This window comes from Rhincodon typus, chromosome 9 (genome assembly GCF_021869965.1).
Source record: "Rhincodon typus isolate 14 chromosome 9, sRhiTyp1.1, whole genome shotgun sequence".
Taxonomy (NCBI): domain Eukaryota; kingdom Metazoa; phylum Chordata; class Chondrichthyes; order Orectolobiformes; family Rhincodontidae; genus Rhincodon; species Rhincodon typus.
Window position 1 is genome coordinate 75,645,616 of NC_063340.1, and position 21,754 is coordinate 75,667,369.

At 39.7% G+C, this 21,754-nt stretch overlaps 1 protein-coding gene across 3 annotated transcripts in view; it reads left to right on the forward strand.

The window, feature by feature from the left end:
- Positions 1 to 21,754, forward strand: part of edaradd (EDAR-associated death domain) — a 68,005-nt gene that overhangs the window by 29,398 nt on the left and 16,853 nt on the right. For 2 of the 3 annotated variants that reach the window (XM_048601237.1, XM_048601238.1), the window contains exons 2-5: positions 8,210 to 8,265; positions 10,818 to 10,866; positions 15,444 to 15,523; positions 20,596 to 20,647. In XM_048601237.1, coding sequence (XP_048457194.1) covers positions 8,210 to 8,265; positions 10,818 to 10,866; positions 15,444 to 15,523; positions 20,596 to 20,647 — 237 coding nt within the window. Of the gene's footprint in view, positions 1 to 8,209; positions 8,266 to 10,817; positions 10,867 to 12,054; positions 12,217 to 15,443; positions 15,524 to 20,595; positions 20,648 to 21,754 lie in introns of those variants that run through there. The other variant, XM_048601239.1, reaches the window with a different exon arrangement.

A 21,754-nucleotide genomic window follows, 5' to 3' on the forward strand; every position in this document is an offset into this window, starting at 1 on the left:
AGGTTAATAAGTTGTGATTCTGCAAGGTCTATGGCAAGACATGCTAGACCATATATAGGCCATATATATAGGTCACATGGGTGCACACAAGATTCCATCAGAACTACAGAGTAACGTTGCAACGGATATTTTGCATATCTAAGGCCATGATTACATTCTGGTGACTGACAATTTCAGCAAATTACCTTTTATGTGAAAGATCAAAGATACCAATAGCGCAACAGATTTTTACAATTGCCATATTCAGTAGATTGGTGTATCTCATTTATGTCTGACAACAGCACCACAGTACACTGAAGCATTTTTTCCAAGACGTGTAGGCAATGGACAATTTAACATTTAATTGCCTCTTCCCCACTACCAGAATACACCGTTTGTACAATTAAATCTATGATCATTTAATGTAAAGTTTCTTGCCAAGACTTTCAGGTAGCTATGTTAAATTTATGTCTACCCCTCAAAACAATTGTTTAGCCTCACTGACAATTTACGTGTTTGGGAGATTTCTCTTCCACACTCTCATTACCCAACCACATATGCATGATACATTGTAGGCAAGAGGGGAGAAAATGGTACATCACCATGCCATTCGTTATCGCAAGGACAAACCATAAGTGTTCAAGACTTTCATATGAGCACATGGATTATTGGAAATATACTACAGCATTGTGTCCAGCCTAAGTCACATGATGATATAATGAGCAATGGTCAATTCATACAAAGATACAGACAGCAAATCTAAATTGCATATCATCAGCCACTTGTCATACAGGATGATGACTTGTATACTGAAGATGTCATGCTAGATACAACTACACATGAACAACAAATGATACACACCCATCTGTAACAAGTAGCATACCACTGATTGCAGGTGCACTACCAAGTAGTGGTATTTTGGTCTTGAATCATACTTCCATCAATACATTATCTGAATGTATCGAAAAGGGTTTCCATTCTTTAGAAAGAAAAAGGGCGTGGAAGGGGTGTGTTAAGGCACAGATTCCAACCAGTCAGGTCTATACCTTTAAGACAGTTATATGACATCACAACATGAGATGTTTCAGTGTAAATATGCCCACCTCACTTTCAATCCTTTTGTGTAATGGAATCAATGTGGTCAGTCAATATATCCATGTAATGTGTTGTAACATAAGTAATCACAGAACCCAGACTATGTCTGCAGAACTGTACGTCCGTGACACAGTAGTGTTATAAATAGTTAGTGTTGTAAATAAATTCCAAGATATGAGACTCAAAAAAACCCAATTTTCTTGATGTATATTTTCTAACAAACAGAAAAGTTAAAATTTATCAATTAGATCTTTCCAAAATTAACACCTGACCTATTGTTACTATAGCTAAAATTCTAATAGATCTCTTCTGAATTTTCTCATATAATTTATATCTCAGTTTCTTAAATCTGCAAAACCTAGTTTTCAATAGGTCTATGGTTCACAAAATTATGTTTTATTGAAAAAATAATCCAGTATTCAAAGAGTTAACTAGTTGTTTGACATCTATAGATAACAGAAGTAGTCAAGCAAAAAGATTTCTTCACATTTAAAGTTCCTCACTTCAAAGATCTTGGCGTGTGGAAACTTGTAATGAGAAAGCTTTCAACTGTAACATGTTAATCCATAGAGTGTCGTTAGAACATGAATAATGCCATAGGATCTGTTAACTTTTTCCTTTATAAATCGTACACATTTGCAATAAATTTTAATTGATGGTAAAGAATATGTTTCATGATCATAGATTTTGTAATTAGTTAGTTCTTTCTTATCTCCTTCCCCCACCCAACCACAATCACCCAAAAAGAAATTCAGTACACCATGCAAGTACTGTGGGTGCATTTACTGTGGAATAAACAAATTGCTGCTTGTTGTATGAGCAACAGCTCACTATCCTGTATAAGCCACTGCTCATGGTGGAAGTTGCTGCCACCATCGTCTTTATGTAGAGGAAACTATAGGGCTTGTCTGGTCTACTGGGGTAGAGGAAAGCCACTTGCTGCTCTAGTTAGAAAAGTCTCTTTTAGTTAACAAGATGGACATGTATGTTAGCAACTAGTTACAGGTTACACTAATTTGATGATCTTCATCAAGAGATCCAATCACAGACCCAATATGTGCATGTAAGGTCCAACAGAGCCAGGTAGAAGCCAAGTGCACACAATGTGCAAAAATCCATTTTGTCATACTTAGCACAAAAGAAAATGTTTGTGATTGTTGGAGGTTCATCATTTCAATCAAAGGACATCATTGCAGGTGTTCCCAGGGCAGTGTCTTAGACTCAACAATCTTCAGCTCCTTCATCAGTGACTTACCTCCATCATGAGGTCAGAAGATTGCACAATGTTTAGAACCATCCGTGATTCCACAAATACTCAAGTTTGGCTCCTAAGTCGAAAGACCTGAACAACTTCCAGACTTGTGGTGATAAGTACCAAGTAAAATGCATGCCATACAATTATCAGGCAAAGACCATCTCCAGTAATTGAGAAGCTAAGCAGCATTCCTTGACAATAAATGGTATTACCATCACTGAATTCTCTACTATCAACATGCTGGGATTGCTACTGACCAGAAACTGAACTGGGCCAGCTGTTTAAGTACTGTGACTGCAAAAACTTGTCAGAGGCTATGAATTCTGCAGCGACTAACTCATTCCTGACTGCCCAATATCTGTCCACCATCTTGCAAGACACAAGTGAGGAGTTTGATGGTTAGATGCAATTCCAACAACTTTCAATAACTTGACATAATCCAGACAAAGCATCCCACTTGACTGGCACCTCACCCACCACCTTCAACATTCAGTCCCTATTCTACCATTGCATAGTGGCAGCAAGTGTACCATTTACAAGATGTATTACTGTAAATCACCAAGCCTTCTTGGATAGCGCCTTCCAAACTCACAACCTCCACAATATAACAAAGGCAGCAGATGCATGGGAAGACCACTACCTGGAAGTTCCCCTACCTAGGGAGGCAGTGATGTAATGGTATCATCACTGGATAGTAATCCAGAAACCCAGGCTAATGCTCTGGGTACATGGGTTAATTTCCCAGCATGGCAGATGGTGAAATTTGAATCAATGAAAATCTGGAATTAAAAGCTGACCTATTGGTGACCATGTAACCACTGTCGGTTGTTGTAAAAATCCATCTGCTTCACTAATGTTCTTCAGGGAAGGAAATTTGTTATGCATACCTGATCTGGCCTCCATGTTACTTCAGGCCCACAGCAAAGTTGTTGACTCTTAACTGCCCTCTGAACTGGCACTAGCAAGCCAGTCAGTTCAAGTAGCAATGAGGGGTGAGCAATAAATGTTGGCCCAGTCAATGATGTTGACATTCTATGGATGAATTTTAAAAAAGGCCACACACAACCCTGTCTTGGAAGTATATCACCTTTCCTTCACTGAGTCAAAGAACCGAAACTCCCATTCTAGCAGCACTAGGGGGTCCCCACACTCCAATGACAGCAGCAGTTCAAGTAGGCAGTTCATCACCACATTTTCCAAGGCATTTAGAGTGATTTACATGGACTTTGGTTAGGTTTTTTGAAAAGATCCCACATAGCAGACTGTAAAGAAACTAAGAACCCATGGGATCCAAAGAAAGTGGCACATTGGATCCAAAAGTGGCTGATCACTATTCTAGCTAAAGTTCTTGTTGAAAGATGAAGAAATGACAAGAGTGTGGGAAGGGGACCCAGGATAATTATCAACGTGCATATTATGAAACTGTTCTGATGAGTTTTATCTAAAATATATTTCTTTTCTATATTTTCTATATTTCTGATCCAGTGTATATTTTAAGCATTTCACAGAGAATATTAGAGAAACTTATTTGTTTAAACTGCTTGTCACTATTCACATGGCTGAGAGCTACAATTCTCAATAAGGCAAAACTTTCTGATAGTTCAGACACTTTTTCAGGATGTGTACTTGCATTCAGGTGGCTGAATCCTATATAACAATGTGGCTGGTGAATGAAATTTTTGTAACGTTGTAAGTGCAAAACTCACTGAGTTCTCAAATGTCTTGCCCTGAAGGTTTAATTCATCTCTTTGACAGCACAGCACAACATCAATCATAAAGGAGAGTTATAAAATAATTCTGTGGAACAGTTCCACACATTTTATTAACTCTGTATTTTCAGAAAATGAATATGTCAACTCATCAAAATTAACCTGGGGCAAACATTAATCACCTTTCCCTTTCGATAAGATGAACTGCAAAAACCTTATATAAAAACCTTCAGGTTGTGGGATGAAAAGCTGTTTGTATTTGTTTCATGGACATTGGCTCAGTTACACTTAAAAGAGGCTCTAAGTAATTTATTCTTAAAAGTCTTAAGTCTTGATTTTGTAAAGGCCATGTCTGGTGTGAATGGGTGTGACATCTCCTTAGCCCTACAAGTTTACCCCCCTATAATTATTTTTGTGAGGTTGACCTACAGGTTGTATTATAATGAAATTTGGCACTGTAAACCTGACCAATAATTTGATTAACTCAAGAGTGGGCAATGTGCATGATAGCTAAATGGATACTTCTTCCACTAAAGCAAAAAGAATACTTGGTGTGACCAAACTTTGACTTCAAGAACACTCAATAATTGTAGAAAAATAATTGTTAGATCAACATGGAACATTTGGAAATAGGAATGTATGGAAAATCTTCCATCGAGAATGTTTCAGAAGCTTTGTGGCATTCTTACATTTTTACTCCTCTTTATATTGCTAGGTCAAGTTAAACTTATCTTCAATATATAATGTTTAAAGATGTGATTCACACAGGAGATGGTGTGGAATGCGCAGGTGACGTGGATGAATGACCAAAATGTTTGTTTTAAACTACACATTGCATCTCAATGACAATGTCATAGCCAGTATATGAGAAGCTCAGTACAAAACAAATTAAGTCTAATTAAAAAGTTGGTGATGGCCCCTGGCTGAAGTATTAACTTAAGAGAAAAGCATGTCATGGGAGATAAATATGAAGGCACATATAAGAGTCTAGAATGTCATTTCTGGGGAGACAAGTAGAGCCAATCCTTTAATGCTGAATACGCCAATACTTAGGATGAATCAAAGAATGAATGCTGTGTTACTAATGACAAATGTACAATACTTATTGAGAAGTATGCTGAATGTATTTCACCTTTCATGGTAAATAACAAGGAAGCAAACTTTATAATTAATACCAATTTACATTTGTCAAAGAAAATGCCGTAGTTACTTAAAATTTATATTCATTTATGTATAATGAAGAAACTTTGTATAATGAAATTGAAGGAGCAAATCTTCGGTCATATGAGCATACAAATTAAAAGGAGAAGAAGGCCATTTGGTCTTTCAAGCCGGCTTCACCACATGGCCTCAACTCCAATTTTCTGCATAATCCCAATGCCCTTTGTTTCCCTTGACAATCAACATACCCAATTCAGCCTTAAAAATGTTTAATGACTCAGCCTCTGCTACTGTCTGGTCAACAGAATTCTGTAGGCAAATGGCTGCGTGAGAGAAAAAGGAAAGTCCTCATCTCCATGTTAAATGGGAGAACCTTTATTTTAAACTGTGCCCCCTAGTCCTACTCTGTCCTATGGGAAAATGTCCTCTCAGCATCTACTCTGTCAATTTCCTTCAGGATCTTATATGTTTTAATAAAGTGTGATTACAGTAGTCAAGTGAAAGAGTGAGAATATATTCCAATTACAGAAATTTAAATAAATCCTTTGAATAACATTTTCTGTAGACTAAAGAATCACCAGCCTGACCATACCCGCACGGCACATTCTCGATCCATTTACAATAAGGTTCTGCATTTCCGTGCTGCACTTTGGAGTGCACCAGTACCATTCTTTGTAATGCTACTGTCAGAATATTTTACACTTGAGGGGGCAGGCACCTAAATCATGGATTAAACCAGGGTGCATCTCAGGGCTCCTCATTTGCTGTCTTAGTGCCCATTCACTTTGCATCTATTTGGATGCTCACAGTATTTCTGCCTTGTCTTGCCTTTTTGCTCTTTGTCACTTCAGCCATAGTTTAAAGGCTCAAAGTACTTCTGTTTTGCCTTACTGAATAGCACAGATCAAAGCCAGGCAGCTTGTTATAATTGTCAGTAATAATCAGTCAAAACATGAACATGCTACTATATAGCACTAAGCTATGCAACATATGCAGCAAACACACTGCATGTACTTGAACCAAATGGCCACATCTCAACTCTGTGAGGAGTAGTTCAGAGTCAAACCAAGAGAGACAGCTTTCAGTCAGGGGTTCCTGAGATTAAAGGCATCATCCATTATTAATCCAAGAGCTTGGACAAGTCCGACAGTTGCTTGGTCGGGCTCAGAGGTCCATGTCTCTATTGTCTGGAGTGTAGACCATGATCAACCTGCAAGTCCAGCAGAATCAGTCCAGGGATTTGCAGTAAATTAATCAGGGATTGCGCACATATCAGTCAGGGGTCTGGTCAGTCATCAATTAGGTCAGAAGTGGGGTTATCAGGGGCCATTCCTGTGGTGGGGAAGTCAGTTGTGGATATAGGGAACAATAGTTGTAAAAGGGGCAGCTCAACATATAGGGAGATGACAAAGCATTGGAGGACATGGGTCACTGCAGGGGTGGTGAGGGTTGGCATCAGCTAAGGTCATGCAGCTTGGTTCCTAAATAGCAATATATTTATGAATCTGCACTTGTATTTGCAATGACATGTGAGCCGTGCTACTGATATGCCCTGAGAAAATTTATTTTTGGTTTCCCCTCTCACTAAATGACTGGTGAATGGCAACTCCTAGATGGCAGTTCTTGACCTGATACACTGCTGGGCTTTAAAAATAATGCCAGCACTGGGAATCTTGGGAGGTCCTGGTAGTGATGAGTACTTCTATCATTGTCAAGAGAAAGCTGTGAAGAGTGGGGCACCATAGAAGTATGGTGCATAGGTAATGAAGTGAGTTGCAGAGAATAGCTTGAAAAGTCTCATTAGCACTCACAGAAAGAAACCCTTCATGAATCTCACCAAAATTGACACTTTGTTGCTTTCTGGTAAAATTCTGCCCAGTGGAACGGAATAGAACATTCAACTCCTCCTGCCTGTTTTGACATTCAGTTAGATCATTGCTGATCTGCAACTTGACTCCATTGACGTGCCTTGTTTTGCAAGCATTAATACTTTCAGCATATCTATTTAAAACTATATTGTTTTAAAATTTTCAATTAATCCAGCTTAATGGTTATAGTGGGAGAGAGTCCTGGGTTTACAATATCCTTTTAGTGAAGAAGTGCTTTCCGATATCACTCCTGAATAGCATAAATTCAATTTTAACACAATCACTTTGCTCTGAACTTCACACTAGAGAAAGTAGTTTATTTTTATTTACCCTATCATCTCTACCATAAATACCACAGTTTAACCATCCGTTAATTTGGAAACTCAAAGGTGTACATGCAAAGTTTATTCAGCCTGCCCCCATAACTTAATTATTTTACCACCATTATCATTCTAGTGAATCTGTGCTCCCTCCAAGGTCAGTACATCCTTCCTGAAATATGGTGTCCAGAACTAAATGCAATACTCCAGATATCATCCAATCAAATCTTGACATAACTGCAACATAATATCCATGTTTTGTGTTCCAGTCTTCTGGAGATAAAGGCCAACATTCCATTCACTTTTTAAGTTATTTTTGTGATTTCCACTGGCTTTTACTGATTTCTGTGTTTGAACCTCTAAATTTCTACTCCTCCATAGTTCCATTTAGAAAATACATTGATCTGTCTTTCAAAGTGAGATGATCTCTTATATCTATGAAAGTTCTGTTATGTTTATTTTTAATTTGTGTCCTCTTCCAGTTCTTCTGCACCATGGGCCAGCCCCAAGTCAGGTAGAAGGCCTGCTTCACCCTTCATCAAGGTTATGGTAATAGTAGCCAATAGAGATTGGGGACCTGTATTCTTGGGTCTTTTTTCACTCCCTGTGTAAAAGTTAGTTGGCTACTAAACCACCCCCTACGGCTGAGTGGGTGAGATTAATAACAAGCTCGATTCCAAAATATTGCCCTGAAAGAATGAACATTAATTGTATACATTTATTTTGTTATAGTTTTCATCTTATGATATCTCATTTAGTGTAATATTGTGTAAGTTTTTAATTTTTTTTATCAACAATTGGTTGTATTTTTGCTTTTAACAGAAGAAGTACCTAGAACTCCTGTTGAGGATACAGATCCTAGTGTTCCTTCAGAAACGGTATGACTTGCTGCCTTGCATTACACATTTTATGAATCATGATTGTTCTGCTTACTTCATTTACTCACTCTGATTTTAAATTTTCATATTCTTTAATTTTTGTAGTAAATATGACACACCACTTTGCAAATACAATTTGCATATTGAATATTGTACTTATTTCAGGTGCATTTTTACACTTGTGAAGCAAGAGTATAAATAGTATATTCCTACCATTTTGCAATAGTGAACATTCTCATTAGCTAAAATCAATGGTGCAACATTTGTTTTTTAAATACATCTTCAATGCTTGATGTGATAACAATCCACAGTCAGGCATCACAGCTTTTACTCTTTTAAACAACGTTGGAATTCCTCCTACATTTCCCTTTTTCACTTCATCCAAATATAATGCATCCAGCTTTTGCCAGAAGTATCTTCAGCTGTTTATGAGGAGCTGTGTGACAATAACCATGTCCATTTTGATTGAGCTCCCTCCCCCAATCCCTACCTGTCTCTCACCTTTCGTGGTTTGCATTGCCCTTGCAGGCAAATTAATCAATTGGAAAACATGGATGATTTACTGATAGTGGTTAATAAATGAAAGATAATAACACGGGTGATTGGTGATGGGAAAAAAAAGTTCAGTTGTGTGTAAGACCACTGCTGGATGTAATTGAAAATAACCACTTGACTGAATTGTCCATAATTTTTCCCCTTCGTGTTTTATGGACATGTACAGTAAGTTTCTACAGTGGCACAGATTAGTTCAGAATTTAAGGGGTGTGAATGGGAAGTTGAAACTAAGTTTGTTCCAATTTTGTTGTATGCAATTTGGCTGCCAGGTTTGCTACAAAACCACAATGACCACTTGAAGAGTAACCTATGTAGAATGCTTTGAGAACAACTTGAGGATATGAAAGATCCTATATGAATGCAAATTTTTCATTACTACACAAAAAAAATTAAGGTCAAGACTCGTATTCACGATTTTAGTCTGTTTGCAGTATATCCTTTGATCAGCTTTCTCTACTATTTGAAGACTTGTTGCTTGGATCATTGTACCCATTGCAGCAGAGGCTCCTAGTTCTAATAATACATACACTGCAAGAGATGAATGATTTGAAAGACAGAATTTATTGGATTCTCTCTCTCAAAATCCTCTAGCAGCCTTTACAGGATTAACACGTCACTACTGGGGAGGAGTTGTGACTGGGCAAATTCACATTTTGTTTCCTATCCATGTAGTGTATCCACTGTCCTGATTTTAGGAAAGTTTGCCCTACAGTTCAAACCTTGCCATTTCAATGCTGTTTGAACCCAGTGTGATGACAAAAGTATAGCCAGTATTTTTATGGTAAAACCTTAACCACTGTTTTGATAAGGAGGAAGTTTCCAGAAGGTACATTTTCGTACCTCCGCCACCTGAGGAGTTGGTGGAGAACACATCCCTGAAGATCACAGCAACCCCACAGCCATTTAACACACCAAGGAGTTTCAATTTGCTGGAAATGTGTCTATTGCCCACATTCTGGTGAATAGCTGGCAGTTCGACAGCAGCAGCAAGGGTCACAATGACCAGGACTGGGACTATAAGCAGTCCTCAGATTTTAAATCTCAGAGTCTCGGACCAACTAACTGTGTTGGAATGGGAGTCTTATAGCAGGGGAGAGAGGTAAGGACTGGGGTTTTAGGAATATGTAATATTGAAGTCCTGATGGGGAGTCCAGGGAGGAAATGAGCATCATAACGGCCAAACTCTAGGTGTGGTAGATTTGGGCATATAGAAGGGGTACCTTCAGGGAGTACCATTCTGGTGCAAGACTAGAACAGGGTGACCCACTGGTCCTTCCCCTGAACCTTTGTTTTAATCATTCATGGGATGAAGGCGTCACCGGCCAGGCCAGCATTTATTGTCTTTCCTTAATTGCACAGAAGTCAGTTAAGAGTCAACCACATTGCTGTGTGGTCTGGAGTCATATGTAGACAAGACCAGGTAAGGATGGCGGTTTCTTTCCCTAAAAGGCATCAGTGAATGAGATAAATTTTTCCAACATTCGAAAATTGATTCGTGACCCTACTTCCAGACTTTTATCAAATTCAAATTCCACCATCGGCCATGACGGATTCGAACCCTGGTCCCCAGAATATTACCTGGGTCTCTGGACTAACGGTCCAACAATAAGATCCTCTACATCCATCAACCTCAAGATTGAGGGCAGGCAGGAGGCGGCCCTGAATTGGCTGATAATTTACGACCTTAAGACCTCAGTTGGGTGAGGGCAGGCAGGCCACTCCTGCCTACTCCATGCAAAATTGCAGATAGATCGAGGGCAGGTAGAGGGAAGGCCACCTAGAGAATTTTATAAGCTGTCCCGCCTGCAAGCCTGCCAGAAAGCAACTATGAAATGCTGCCCATGATTCTATTTCCTTTAGCTGCAAATAAAATTTGATAGTCCAGCGTGTTTCTTTTTCCTCCCACATGTTGAGCATAAAAAGCCTTTTATTATTACCGATAACCTGTGTATGTGTCAAACGTGTGTGTTAATGCTCCTATTTTTCTGCTTCCACAGATTGAAAAATATCCCATTCAAGCTACAGATCACGGTGTTTCCACCAAAGGTATAAATTTTCTGACCCTAGAATACGCACGGGACAGATTTTTCCCCAATACAAAATTGAGACAACTATATTGCATCCTGTGTGTACTTTTAGTCAGATCAAATGCTGCCAATTTTTGTATGATGACCATGATATACAGCCTATGCCAGCAGAAAATTTGGTACCAAGGTCATAACATTTTAAGCGCTTTTATATTGCTAACCTTGAACATGTAATACATGCATTAGCATGTTTGTATGAAATTTCATTAGCTGTCCTTTTAACGAAGGTATTAACCTACTATTAAGGAAGTGGGCAAAACAATTTCATATGAGTACAGTAATGAACTTATTAATAATTGAGTATAGATTTCATCTTCAGTGGTTTCTAATCTTTCCATCATTAAGTTGCTCTTGATGAAGTCATCTTCAGTCATGATGTATCTTTGTGCCAGTCCTGACAAGTGTTCAAGAATAGCCCAAGGAAAACCTGAAGTTTTCTCCCTCCCTTTCTTTGAGAAGATATGCAGACTCTATTCCCTGTTTTGTCCTGATAACATGACACAGAGGTGAGGTACTGCAGGCAGAATCCAAACATAAGAAATGTGCTAGGACAAGTGAGGACAGATCACAGCCTTCCTCCTTTTTAATCTTCTGTTGGTCAGTCACAATAAATATCTTCGAATTTTTGCCTTTTTAGCATGTAGCTATCATCCTTCAGTCAAACTTAGTTAACCAGATTAAAAATGAAAGAGAGCCATACCAAGGTTCTTTTGAGTGAAACAGTGGACTTTTATTACCTGAAAAAAAGTGATCACAAAACACAGGTAATGAGCTTACAATGAAGGTGAGGGGTGAAGGGATAACTAGTACAAACTGAAATGAAAAGGCAGTTGTTTTAGCATTTAAGTTATGAGAGTGACACGTGAATCCCAATTGTTTAGTTGCTTTTCTGTTTCCTCAGTAGTGGTGAAGTGCAGATACCCTTGATTTCTCAGTCACCTGAGATCTTATAATGTTAATTGTTTTCACTGGCTCTCTGTTGAGATTTAGAGAGAGTGAGAGAAGAGCTTATTGTATGTTTGCTTCATTCAAACCATGTTGCGTTCTCTTTTTGTTTTTAATTGCTTAAAGCAAGCTACTGAAATACAGTTCATTTGTTTATTTCAAGTCCAGCTCCACAATCTTTTTCAAACTATTCATTTTACAGGTAACCTTTCATCTTCAGCATGTGAAGTTATCATGCAAATGTGAATAAAACTAAAGATACTCATTTTGTCACCCATAAATGAGTTTCAGTGTTTCTTGACTAAAATGGTAATTACAAGAGCCATTTTTTCTGTATTCCATGTCAGTCACCTGGACTTGTCAGGTAATCACATTTAGTTCATCAGTGTCCTTTTAAACAGCATGCAAGTCAAAAGATGAATGGTGAATATTGATATTTTCTTTATGATCATAAAAGATGTTAGAGCAGCAATAAATTTGACAGGTTTTTATGTCATTTCTTAGAAAGGAAAGTGAGCCTGGATACTTCCCCATGCAGGTATAGAAGTACAGACATTGTTTTTGTTAAGTAAGTTAGCAGTTTGGTGGTAGAGAATTGGTTGACAGGCTGAAAACAATGGGAATAAATGTGTCTTTTCCTGAATGGCCAGCAGTGATTAGTGATGTACCATAGCAATCAGTACTTGGGCCCCAGTTATTCACAATATTCAAAAAAGACTTGGATGAGGAAACCAAATGCAATATTTCCAAGTTTGCTATCAACACAAAACTGGGCAGGAGTATGAGTTTTGAGGAGGATGCAAGGAAGCTTCAGGGCGATCTGGACAAGTTGCATGTATGAGCAAAACACATGTCAGATGCTGAACAACTTGGACAAATGTGAAGTTATACACTTCAGCGTGAAAAAGAGAAAAGCAGAGTATTATTTAAATGTTTCATATTGGGAAATGTGGATGTGTGATGGGATCTAGGTGTCCCTGCACACCAGTCGATAAAAGTAAGCAGGCAGGTACAACAAGCAATTAAGTCAAATGATATCAGAGATAGTAGGAACTGCAGATGCTGGAGAATCTGAGATGACAAGGTGTAGAGCTGGATGAACACAGCAGGCCAAGCAGCATCTGAGGAGCAGGAAAGCTGACATTTCGGGCCTAGAAGAAGGGATTTTTCTGAAGAAGGGTCTAGGCCCAAAATGTCAGCTTTCCTGCTCCTCTGATGCTGTGTGGCCTGCTGTGTTCATCCAGCTCTACACCTTTTTATCTAAGACAAATGGTATGTCGGCCTTCATTGCAAGAGGATCTGAGTTCAGAAATAGGGATGCTTTATTGCAGTTAATCAGGACTTGGTGAGACTTTCCTGGAGTATTATGTGCAGATAAGGGTAAGGTCTCCCGACCTAAAAGGATATACTTGCATAAAGGGAATGCAGTGAAGATTCACTTGGCTGATACTGGGATGGCAGGGCAGTGGTATGAAGAATTATTGGTTCAAATGGGCCTGTATGCACTGGCGATTAGAAGAACGAGAGGGGATCTGATTGAAACATGTAAAATCATTACAGGACTAGACAGGCTAGATGAAGAGAGGACACTTTCCCTGGTAGGGAAGTCTAGAACCAGACAACACAGTTTCAAGATATGGTGTAAGCTTTTTAAGATGAGTTGAGGAAACATTTCTTGACTCAGAGGGTGGTCAACTTGTATAATTTGCTACCACAGTAAGTGATTCGTAAATGATTAGATATTAAGGGCATCAAGGGGTATGGAGAGAAAGAAGAAATGTGGCTTTGAGATAGAAGATCAGACATGATCACATGGAATGGCACAGCAGGCTCAAAGAGTTGAATGACCTACTCCTAGTTGTAGTTTCCATGTTTCTATGTTTCTCCTTTCATGACCTCAGGATGCCTCAAAGTGCTTTGCAGCTAATAAAGTACCTGTAACTTGTAGGCACTTGTAATGTGGGAAATGCAGCAGACAATTTTCACAAAGCAAGCTTTCTAAAGCAATAATGTGATAATAGCCAGACAATCTGCTTTCATGGTGTTGATTGTGGAATAAATATTGACTAATACACAAGGAATAATTTTTATTCTCTTCTTCAAAATAATGTCAAAGGATCTTTTATCTCTGCCTGAAAGAGCAGACAATAATGATTTAAAGTTTAGCCTAAAAGAATCCTTCAGTACTAAACTGGCTTGTCAGAATAGATTTTTACACTCAAATCGTTGGAGTGCAACTTAACTGACAAGTGCTACTGCTTGAGCCACAATTGACTTTGATTCTGGATAGGGCACGGACAGGTTAGTTTATACTGGGTCTGGTGGCCGCTATTCTTTCATCTCTGAGATCCAGGCTGACAATCCATACAAGATAATGACATGAATACAGAATGTTGTCTGTAAGAGACATTGTGACTGTGTTTGTGGTAGTTTCAGCAGAATTCTCAATTGGTGCAACTCAAACCCACCCTTACTGTGACAAGAATTTAAATATTCATTCTCAAGATATCGGTGCCATTGATAGAACCACTATTTCTTGCTCTTCACTGGATGCCTTGAGAACCACTTATCTGAGCTGCTTCTGCCCATGTAGTGAAGGTGTTCTCACAATATTGTAAGGTAGGGAGTTCCAGGCTTTTGACCCAATGACAAAGGAGAAATAGTAACATATATCCAAACTTTGATGGTGTGTGATTTGGTGAAGAAGTTGTAGGCTTGGGTGTTATTTTCAAAAAAGTTTTGGAATGTTGCTGCAATGTATCCAATGGGTACTATGCACTAAAAATTATGTATTGGTGGAGTTAAGGGATATGTTTGGCATTATAGATGGGCTACAGATCATGTGTGCTGCTTTGTTCTATAAATTGTTGAGTTTCATGAGTAGCAATCTTACTTATAAAGAGAGACCACAAAGGTGGCTAATTTGAGAAATAGAAAGGTCATATTGGCATGGGGGGGTGGGTGGTGGCCGGAGTTGGGTATTGTTTCTCTACCTAGCTAAAGGGATATTAACTCTGATTGTTTAACTCTTGGAGTAGCTGACTTGGGTGAACCCGATGTTGAAGTTTGGTACAAAAAATGGAAATGTTCCATTGAGAAACATAGAAACTGGGAGTAGCTGTAGACCATTCAGCCCTTTGGGCCTGCTCCACTATTCAATATTCTCTAGAGATTAGATCTCTATCTCAATGTCATGTTTCCATTTTGTCCCACACTCTTTGATCCATTAATTCCTGAATGATTATTATCTTGGTTAGCTATTTTACTTTCCTGCCCTGATGACTTGCCTTAGATCATTCACCTACAGCTCCACATGCAAATTGGTACACTACAATTCAGTGCATTAAAGAATGTGCTAAATGAAATGCTATCTGCCTATGAACAATGCAAAATCGTAGATCACAAGCATTACCTATTGCATTGTGGTGTCATTTAGCACTTATTATTTGGAGAATATTATCGCTTATCAGGAAATGCCCATTACCTGTTTAGGTTAATTAAAGTACTCAGTGCTTTATAGTAACTTTCTTTCAGTTATTAAACACTGATGTTTATCAATACCTACTAAAGCTCAATTAATTATGCTGACAGGTGTTTCAGATCTCCTAGTACAGGATACGACAACTGTTAACCTGGAACATTTAACTTCAGATCTTCAAACGACAAGACAGGTAGGAACAAGTTCATTTCAACTTTATTCCTTGACTTAGTTATGAGCTTTTGTGGAGATTAAGTTTCAAAGTATTCTGTCCTCTGTTTAACCAGCATTTTGAAAAGATTTTTTTTTAAATTTCTCTCGCTGTAACCACAATCACACCTAGGGTCTCATAAGAATACCACCTCCTTCAGTCTCTGAAGTAAGTTATTAAAAATTGGGTGGCTTCAAAATAGCTTTGTGTTGAGAATTTTAAAATAGCTAATTCAGCTCATTAAAGGCCCTTTAGCTCTTCAGCGTGCTGTGACATAGCAAGAGAGAAAGCAAAGTTGAGAGGTGGACTCCTTGAACTGCTTTCTTGCATTTCCTTGTTTCTGACTTGAGTGAAACTTGGGAATCCAATGCTCTTTCTCTTTGATTCAAAATAATTAATAAGAAAAGTGGTATCTGATCTTGAAGAGGCATGGATAAAGAAAATGTTTAAACCAATTTTCAATTTGTGACAGCCTATATATATGACAATCACATTCAAAAGACAGTTACCCCAATCTGGATCATCCCAGATTTCTTCTGTTTTCTTGCAATGGGACCTCCAGCATCGGGTGGTGAGGGCGAGAGAGGTCAACTTGAACAGTTGAATGGACTCTCTCACTGGTCTTTGGTAGAAACAGGACAAATGGGAAAGGAAAGCATACAAAGGAAAGTCTCAGGCCAATGTAACCAATACATTTCTTCCCTGTACATAATGTAAATAGTTCCTTATTTATCCTTAATTTCCCTTCATGCTTGAAATGACCCGTGCTAGTGAAATAAAGAACCCTTACTTCATGATCTTTGGGCCTTCCATGTGTTGAAATCACATGTTACATTCCGGGAGTAGTTGTTAGAATTCTACAAAACAAGCATCAAGTCATGGCGGATGAGGTTGAAAGACACCTGGGAAACATGGAATGGACGTAGAGAAGTTGAAACTAGTAATGTCCATGAGGGATGTTAAGGATGCTCCAGATCATCGGAGGCTCAGGTGTTGGCAGAGGGAATCAGACCTTAAGGCCAAATCGAGGCAGAGACTTCCCATCTGTGTTCTCTTGACGCAATGGAGGAAGGAAACTATACACCTAGTCAGATATTCTGCTTGCTAATGAGCAGTCAGCTGAATAGATTCAGCAGAAGGACTCGAAACACTTGATGATCTGGCAACTGAAGACTTGAAAACGATCCACATTGAGGACATGCTTGAGGACAAGAGTCCAGTGTATGATGAGGAGGCGAACAGTGTACTCAGCAGTGTTACAGAACCAAAGAGGTTAATCCGCAGCTACTGGTTTGACAATATAGATGTGGCCACCTGTGTCCAGCAGCACGATGACTCTTTGGGTTTCAGGGTCCCACACATTCTCTATCTTATTGTGACTCCTAATATTCTGATTTCAGAGGAATTCTCTTACACTCAATGAAGGTCAGTCTTGACAGCCTTGCGATTGGCCAATGCTTTTCTTCTCAGTGATTCTTTCTCACTCCCTTTGGGCACTATCTTGAATGCCTGGCTTAGCCTTGTACGGTACTTGGTTTACACTTACTCACCTGGCCATCCCCATGAGAAAATGTGGTGAGTTCAAGGAAATGGTCAGAGTGTAATAGCTCGAGTGCAAGTGTCGGTGCCATCTATTTTCAGTGGAGTACATTTACTATAGAGCTGGGGTCAAACTGAGCTTCAGAATTACACAAAATACTGTCCAATGTTTAGGATATTACAAAGGCACATGATTTCTTCTAGCCATGCATGACACCAACAGATCAGGAAAAATGTAAAATCAATTTTAAAAGGTGTATTCAGCAAAATGTTAGTAAAGGTATAGGCTACAGTTAAGCAACATGACATGACAGTGCCTTTTCACTACAGCCAGGTGTTGAACTGATGGAGTTCTTCAAATGTATAAATCATTGTTTAAATGTGACTAGAACTGTGGACTGTTCCAGCAGAGAAATGTGCTATTTGGTTAGTTCCTCTGGCTGGATAGACAATAATGACAGTTACACATTAATAAAAATATTTAGATGGGAGGATAGAAAAGGTGACATTACAAAGAGGATAGTTAAAATATGGAATTCTCTGCCACAACCTATTGTTGAAGCAGTGTACATTAATTTTTGTTTTAGACGGTTGTTTGAAAAAAATGAATAGCAAAATATTATGATAAGTGAAAAGGAAAATGTGTTTTGTTTTTAATTTAACCTACTTTTCTAGTCAATCTGTTCGAGGATGTTATTAGACACCTCTGGAGCAGGTATGACTTGAATCCAGGCTTCCCAGTCCATGGGCTTACATTACCACTGTACCACAAGAGGGTTTTAAACCAGACTTTTTCTGACAGGTATTTGAAGCAGCTGAGACTTGACCCCCAACCCCCTGGCTCAAAGGTAGGGGTTCTGCCACTGTTCTGCAAGAACCAGGAAAATGTGATTGAATAGGGTGATTCACACAAGGAGAAACACAGGGCAAAGTGATCTGTTTCTTGACCTGTATCTTTTTGTGAATTTATTATTTCTAACATTCCTTTAGTCTTCTTCCCACTCATGTAAAGACCATCCACAGCATGATCAGGTAAAGCAAAAAGAAAAATCATAACATAGGCTGATGTATATTTTATAACATACTTATTTTATGAGCACCATTGCACCAGAAATATAGATCAAAAATTTTGTCTTCTCACATATGACATAAATCAACTGTTAGCATCAAGCAATGTTTGTAAGGCATCAAAGGAAAAGGTCAAATCTTTTTGTGGCTGAGATGAAGACATATGAAATTTCTCAATTTCATTGCAGACCACTTGTGGAATAAGTTTAAATAGGGATAAAGAGCCAGTCATAAGGTATTATTGTATTAAACAATAATTGCTTGTATGCATTTTATTTACCTGAATTGCCTTGGAGGATTTCCCCTACTGATTCAGAGACAGATGGGGAAGGGTCTCTTGCATTTCAAAGTGGAATTAATCACAGATGATAATTATAATTTGAGTTTGTTTGCAAAAACCTGAATGATTTGATTTGATTTGATTTGGTTTATTATTGTCACATATACAGAGATACAGTGAAAAGTACTGTTTTGCGTGCTAACCAGACAAATCATATCTTACGTTAGTACATCAGGGTAATAGAGCTGAGCACAGAATATAGTGTTAACACAGTGTGGAGCTGGAGGAGCACAACCGGCTAGGCAGCATCAGAGGAGCAGGAAAGTTGACATTTCGTGTTGGGACCCTTCTTCAGAAATGGTATGGCAGTTGGAAATGAAGAGGTGGAGGGAGGTAGGAGGCCTTGGGGTAGTGTCCAGGAGGATGGGGTGTGTTGGAGGCAGGGGAAGGGGTCTGGACAGGATGGGTTAGACTCATGGTTAAAGAAATAGGCACGGAGGCAGAGGTGGCGGAAAAACTGTTCGACGTCCAAGCATAAATGATATTCATTGATGTGTGGGCTGAGGGGAATGAATGTGAGTCCTTTACTGAGGACTGACCATTCGTTCTCAGTGAGGGGGTGGTCTGGGAGGATGGTGAAGACCCAGCAGAGTTTGGGGCTAGGACTGGGTGTAGATCTGATGGCTGTGGGGTTGGAGTTAGGGGCAACATCGATGGTGGGTGGGGCAACGTTGCCATTGGTGGTGGGTGGGGTGACGTTGGCATCAGCGGTGAGTGGGGCAATATCAGCGGTGGGTGGATCAATGTCGGTGGATATGACATCATCCTTGATGTTGGCGGCGGGAGCGGCGTTGGCAGGGGCGTCCTTGATATAGGCGGCGCCCTTGGACTCGGCGACAGAAGCAGTGGTGTCAGCAGTGTGAGTGGCAGCTGCAGAGGCATGGTTTGTAGCACTGGAGGTGATGGGACCAGCGTTGGCGGAAGTGAAGAGATAGGGGGCGTTCAGCAGATGTTGCGATGGTGACCACATGGTCAATGGCACGAGGCACATTGTGGGGTAGGTCCTGGGTAGGTTTGAGCACTTGAGGGGTGGAAGTGGTCTGTGTTTGGTGGCAAGCACCAGTAAGTTTAGTGTACTTACAGTTTTTAATGTCAGATAGGGGGGAGTAAAACTGTAGGTTGAAGTTGTGGATCCTGCGAAGAATGAAAAACAGAAGAGGTCCTTTGCGGGTCTGGGAGAGGGAGGCTCTGAGCTGGGGTAGGCTTGAATGTAGGGCCAGAAGATGCCAGCGCATTGCTGAGAGCATGTGCTTGAGGATCCGCAGAGAAAACCGTGTTTGGAGGATCTGGATGTTTTGTATGTAGAGGTTGTGGTGGTCAGGGGCAAATTGGGATGGCCTGAATGTAGATTGCAGTCCATTGGGGACAATTCGGTTCCGTAGGCAAGTACTGAGAAAAGCAATGTGGCTGTAGTACCTGGTTGCTTCAGTATATGGTTGAGCAGTTTCAGGGCTGAAGAGATTACTAGAGGGTTGCAGTGGGAGAGAGATCCACTGAGGTCTTTTCAGAGGGAGGAGGATAACTTCTTCAAGGTAGGCATCCCTAGAAGAGGCTTCGCAGTGAGGTTATAACTCACTCAGAGATAGTAAAAATTGCCAATGCTGGAGTCAGAGATAACATAGTGTGGAGTTGGAGGAGTGCGTGGGCCAAGCAGCATCAGAGGAGCAGGAAAGTTGACGTTTCAGGTCAGGACCCTTTTTCAGAAATTTCTGAAGAAGGGTCCTGATAAAGAAGGGTCCCGACCCGAAACGTCAACTTTCCTGCTCCGCTGATGCTGCCTGGCCCACTGCACTCCTCCAGCTCCACACTGCATTATCTCTGACTCCAGGATCGGCAGTTCTTACTACCTCTTACAGAATATAGTGTTGCAGAGAAGGATCAACTCTAATATATGGGAGATCCGTTCATAAGTCAGATAACAGCGGTGAAGAAAAAGATGCATTTGTGCTGATCTTGTAGCAAGCCTGCTGAAAATAAGACCTTTGTTTTAAAGTTATTAGCTTGTATTTTTGTTCAAAAGTATTTTCTCCTTGCTTCAGGTCCATGTTATATGTTTTTACTGTGATGTTGCCCTCACTGAAATGTACTGTATTTTACTGCCATACAGCCTGAAGAGAGTGACAGCCAACACACTGAAGGAGAATGTTTATCAGAAGAAGGTAAAATGAGCCATTTCTACAGTTAATTGTCATAACTACAAAAGATGGTGTTATTTGGGCTAAATTACAGGTCAGTCTTATCAAATATTATTTGACAAATATTAATTTAAATGTAAAAGTGCAGTTCTTTTTGAACCAACAGCCTTTTAATTTTTTGTTATCCTGCAGTTTTGTTTCTTTCAGTCTAGGTTTGGGTATTCATTCATAGATCTCTTACACTAACCAGTGTTCTGATTTTCCCAACCATTCTGCTCAAATCAAGAGAAATATGGCAATGCCATATACAAAAACTCTGTTTCTTAATGTTACTTAACAATTTCTAGAATTTCCCTGGGACAGAATAGTTCTTTTGCAGATCCAGCAATGGCATGAAGAACAGGTAGGAGAGGACATCACATTCCCCATTCAGATTTGCAGCGGTGAGGTGTCCAAATGCAGAGGGACCAGAAAGCTCTAGCATTGGACCTGGGATCCAATGGAATTATTGGATCATCCCTCAGACTAGAGGGTTTAATAGAACCCAGCAAAGTGCCAAAGTGCTTCAAGGTTGGTTTTAAAATAATTTTGCAGTACAGTCAACTGTAACCACAAAACAATCAATTTAACCTTGGTGGTGGGAAAACTTTAAGAAACAATAACCCAGGACAAAGTTAACAGCTATTTGGAAAAGTGTGGATTACTCAATAAAAGCCAGCACAGATTTGTTTTTTCTTCTAAATTGATTCGTGGGATGAGGACATTGTTGGCTAGGCAGCATTTATTGCCCAGAGGGCGTTGCTGTGGGTCTGGAGTCATATGTTGGCCAGACCAGCTAAAGATGGCAGTTTCCTTCCCTAAAGGACATTAGTGGACCAGATGGGTTTTTTCCACCCCACCCACAATTGGCAATGAATTCATCGTCATCATTAGACTCCTAATTCCCGATTTTTATTGAGTTCAAATTCCACCATCTGCAATGGTGGGATTCAAACCTGGGTCCCTGTAACATTAGAGATAGAGGAACTGCAGATGCTGGAGAATCCGAGACAACAAGGTGCAGAGCTGGATGAACACAGCAGGCCAAGCAGCATCATAGGAGCAGAAAGGCTGACATTTCGGGCCTAGACC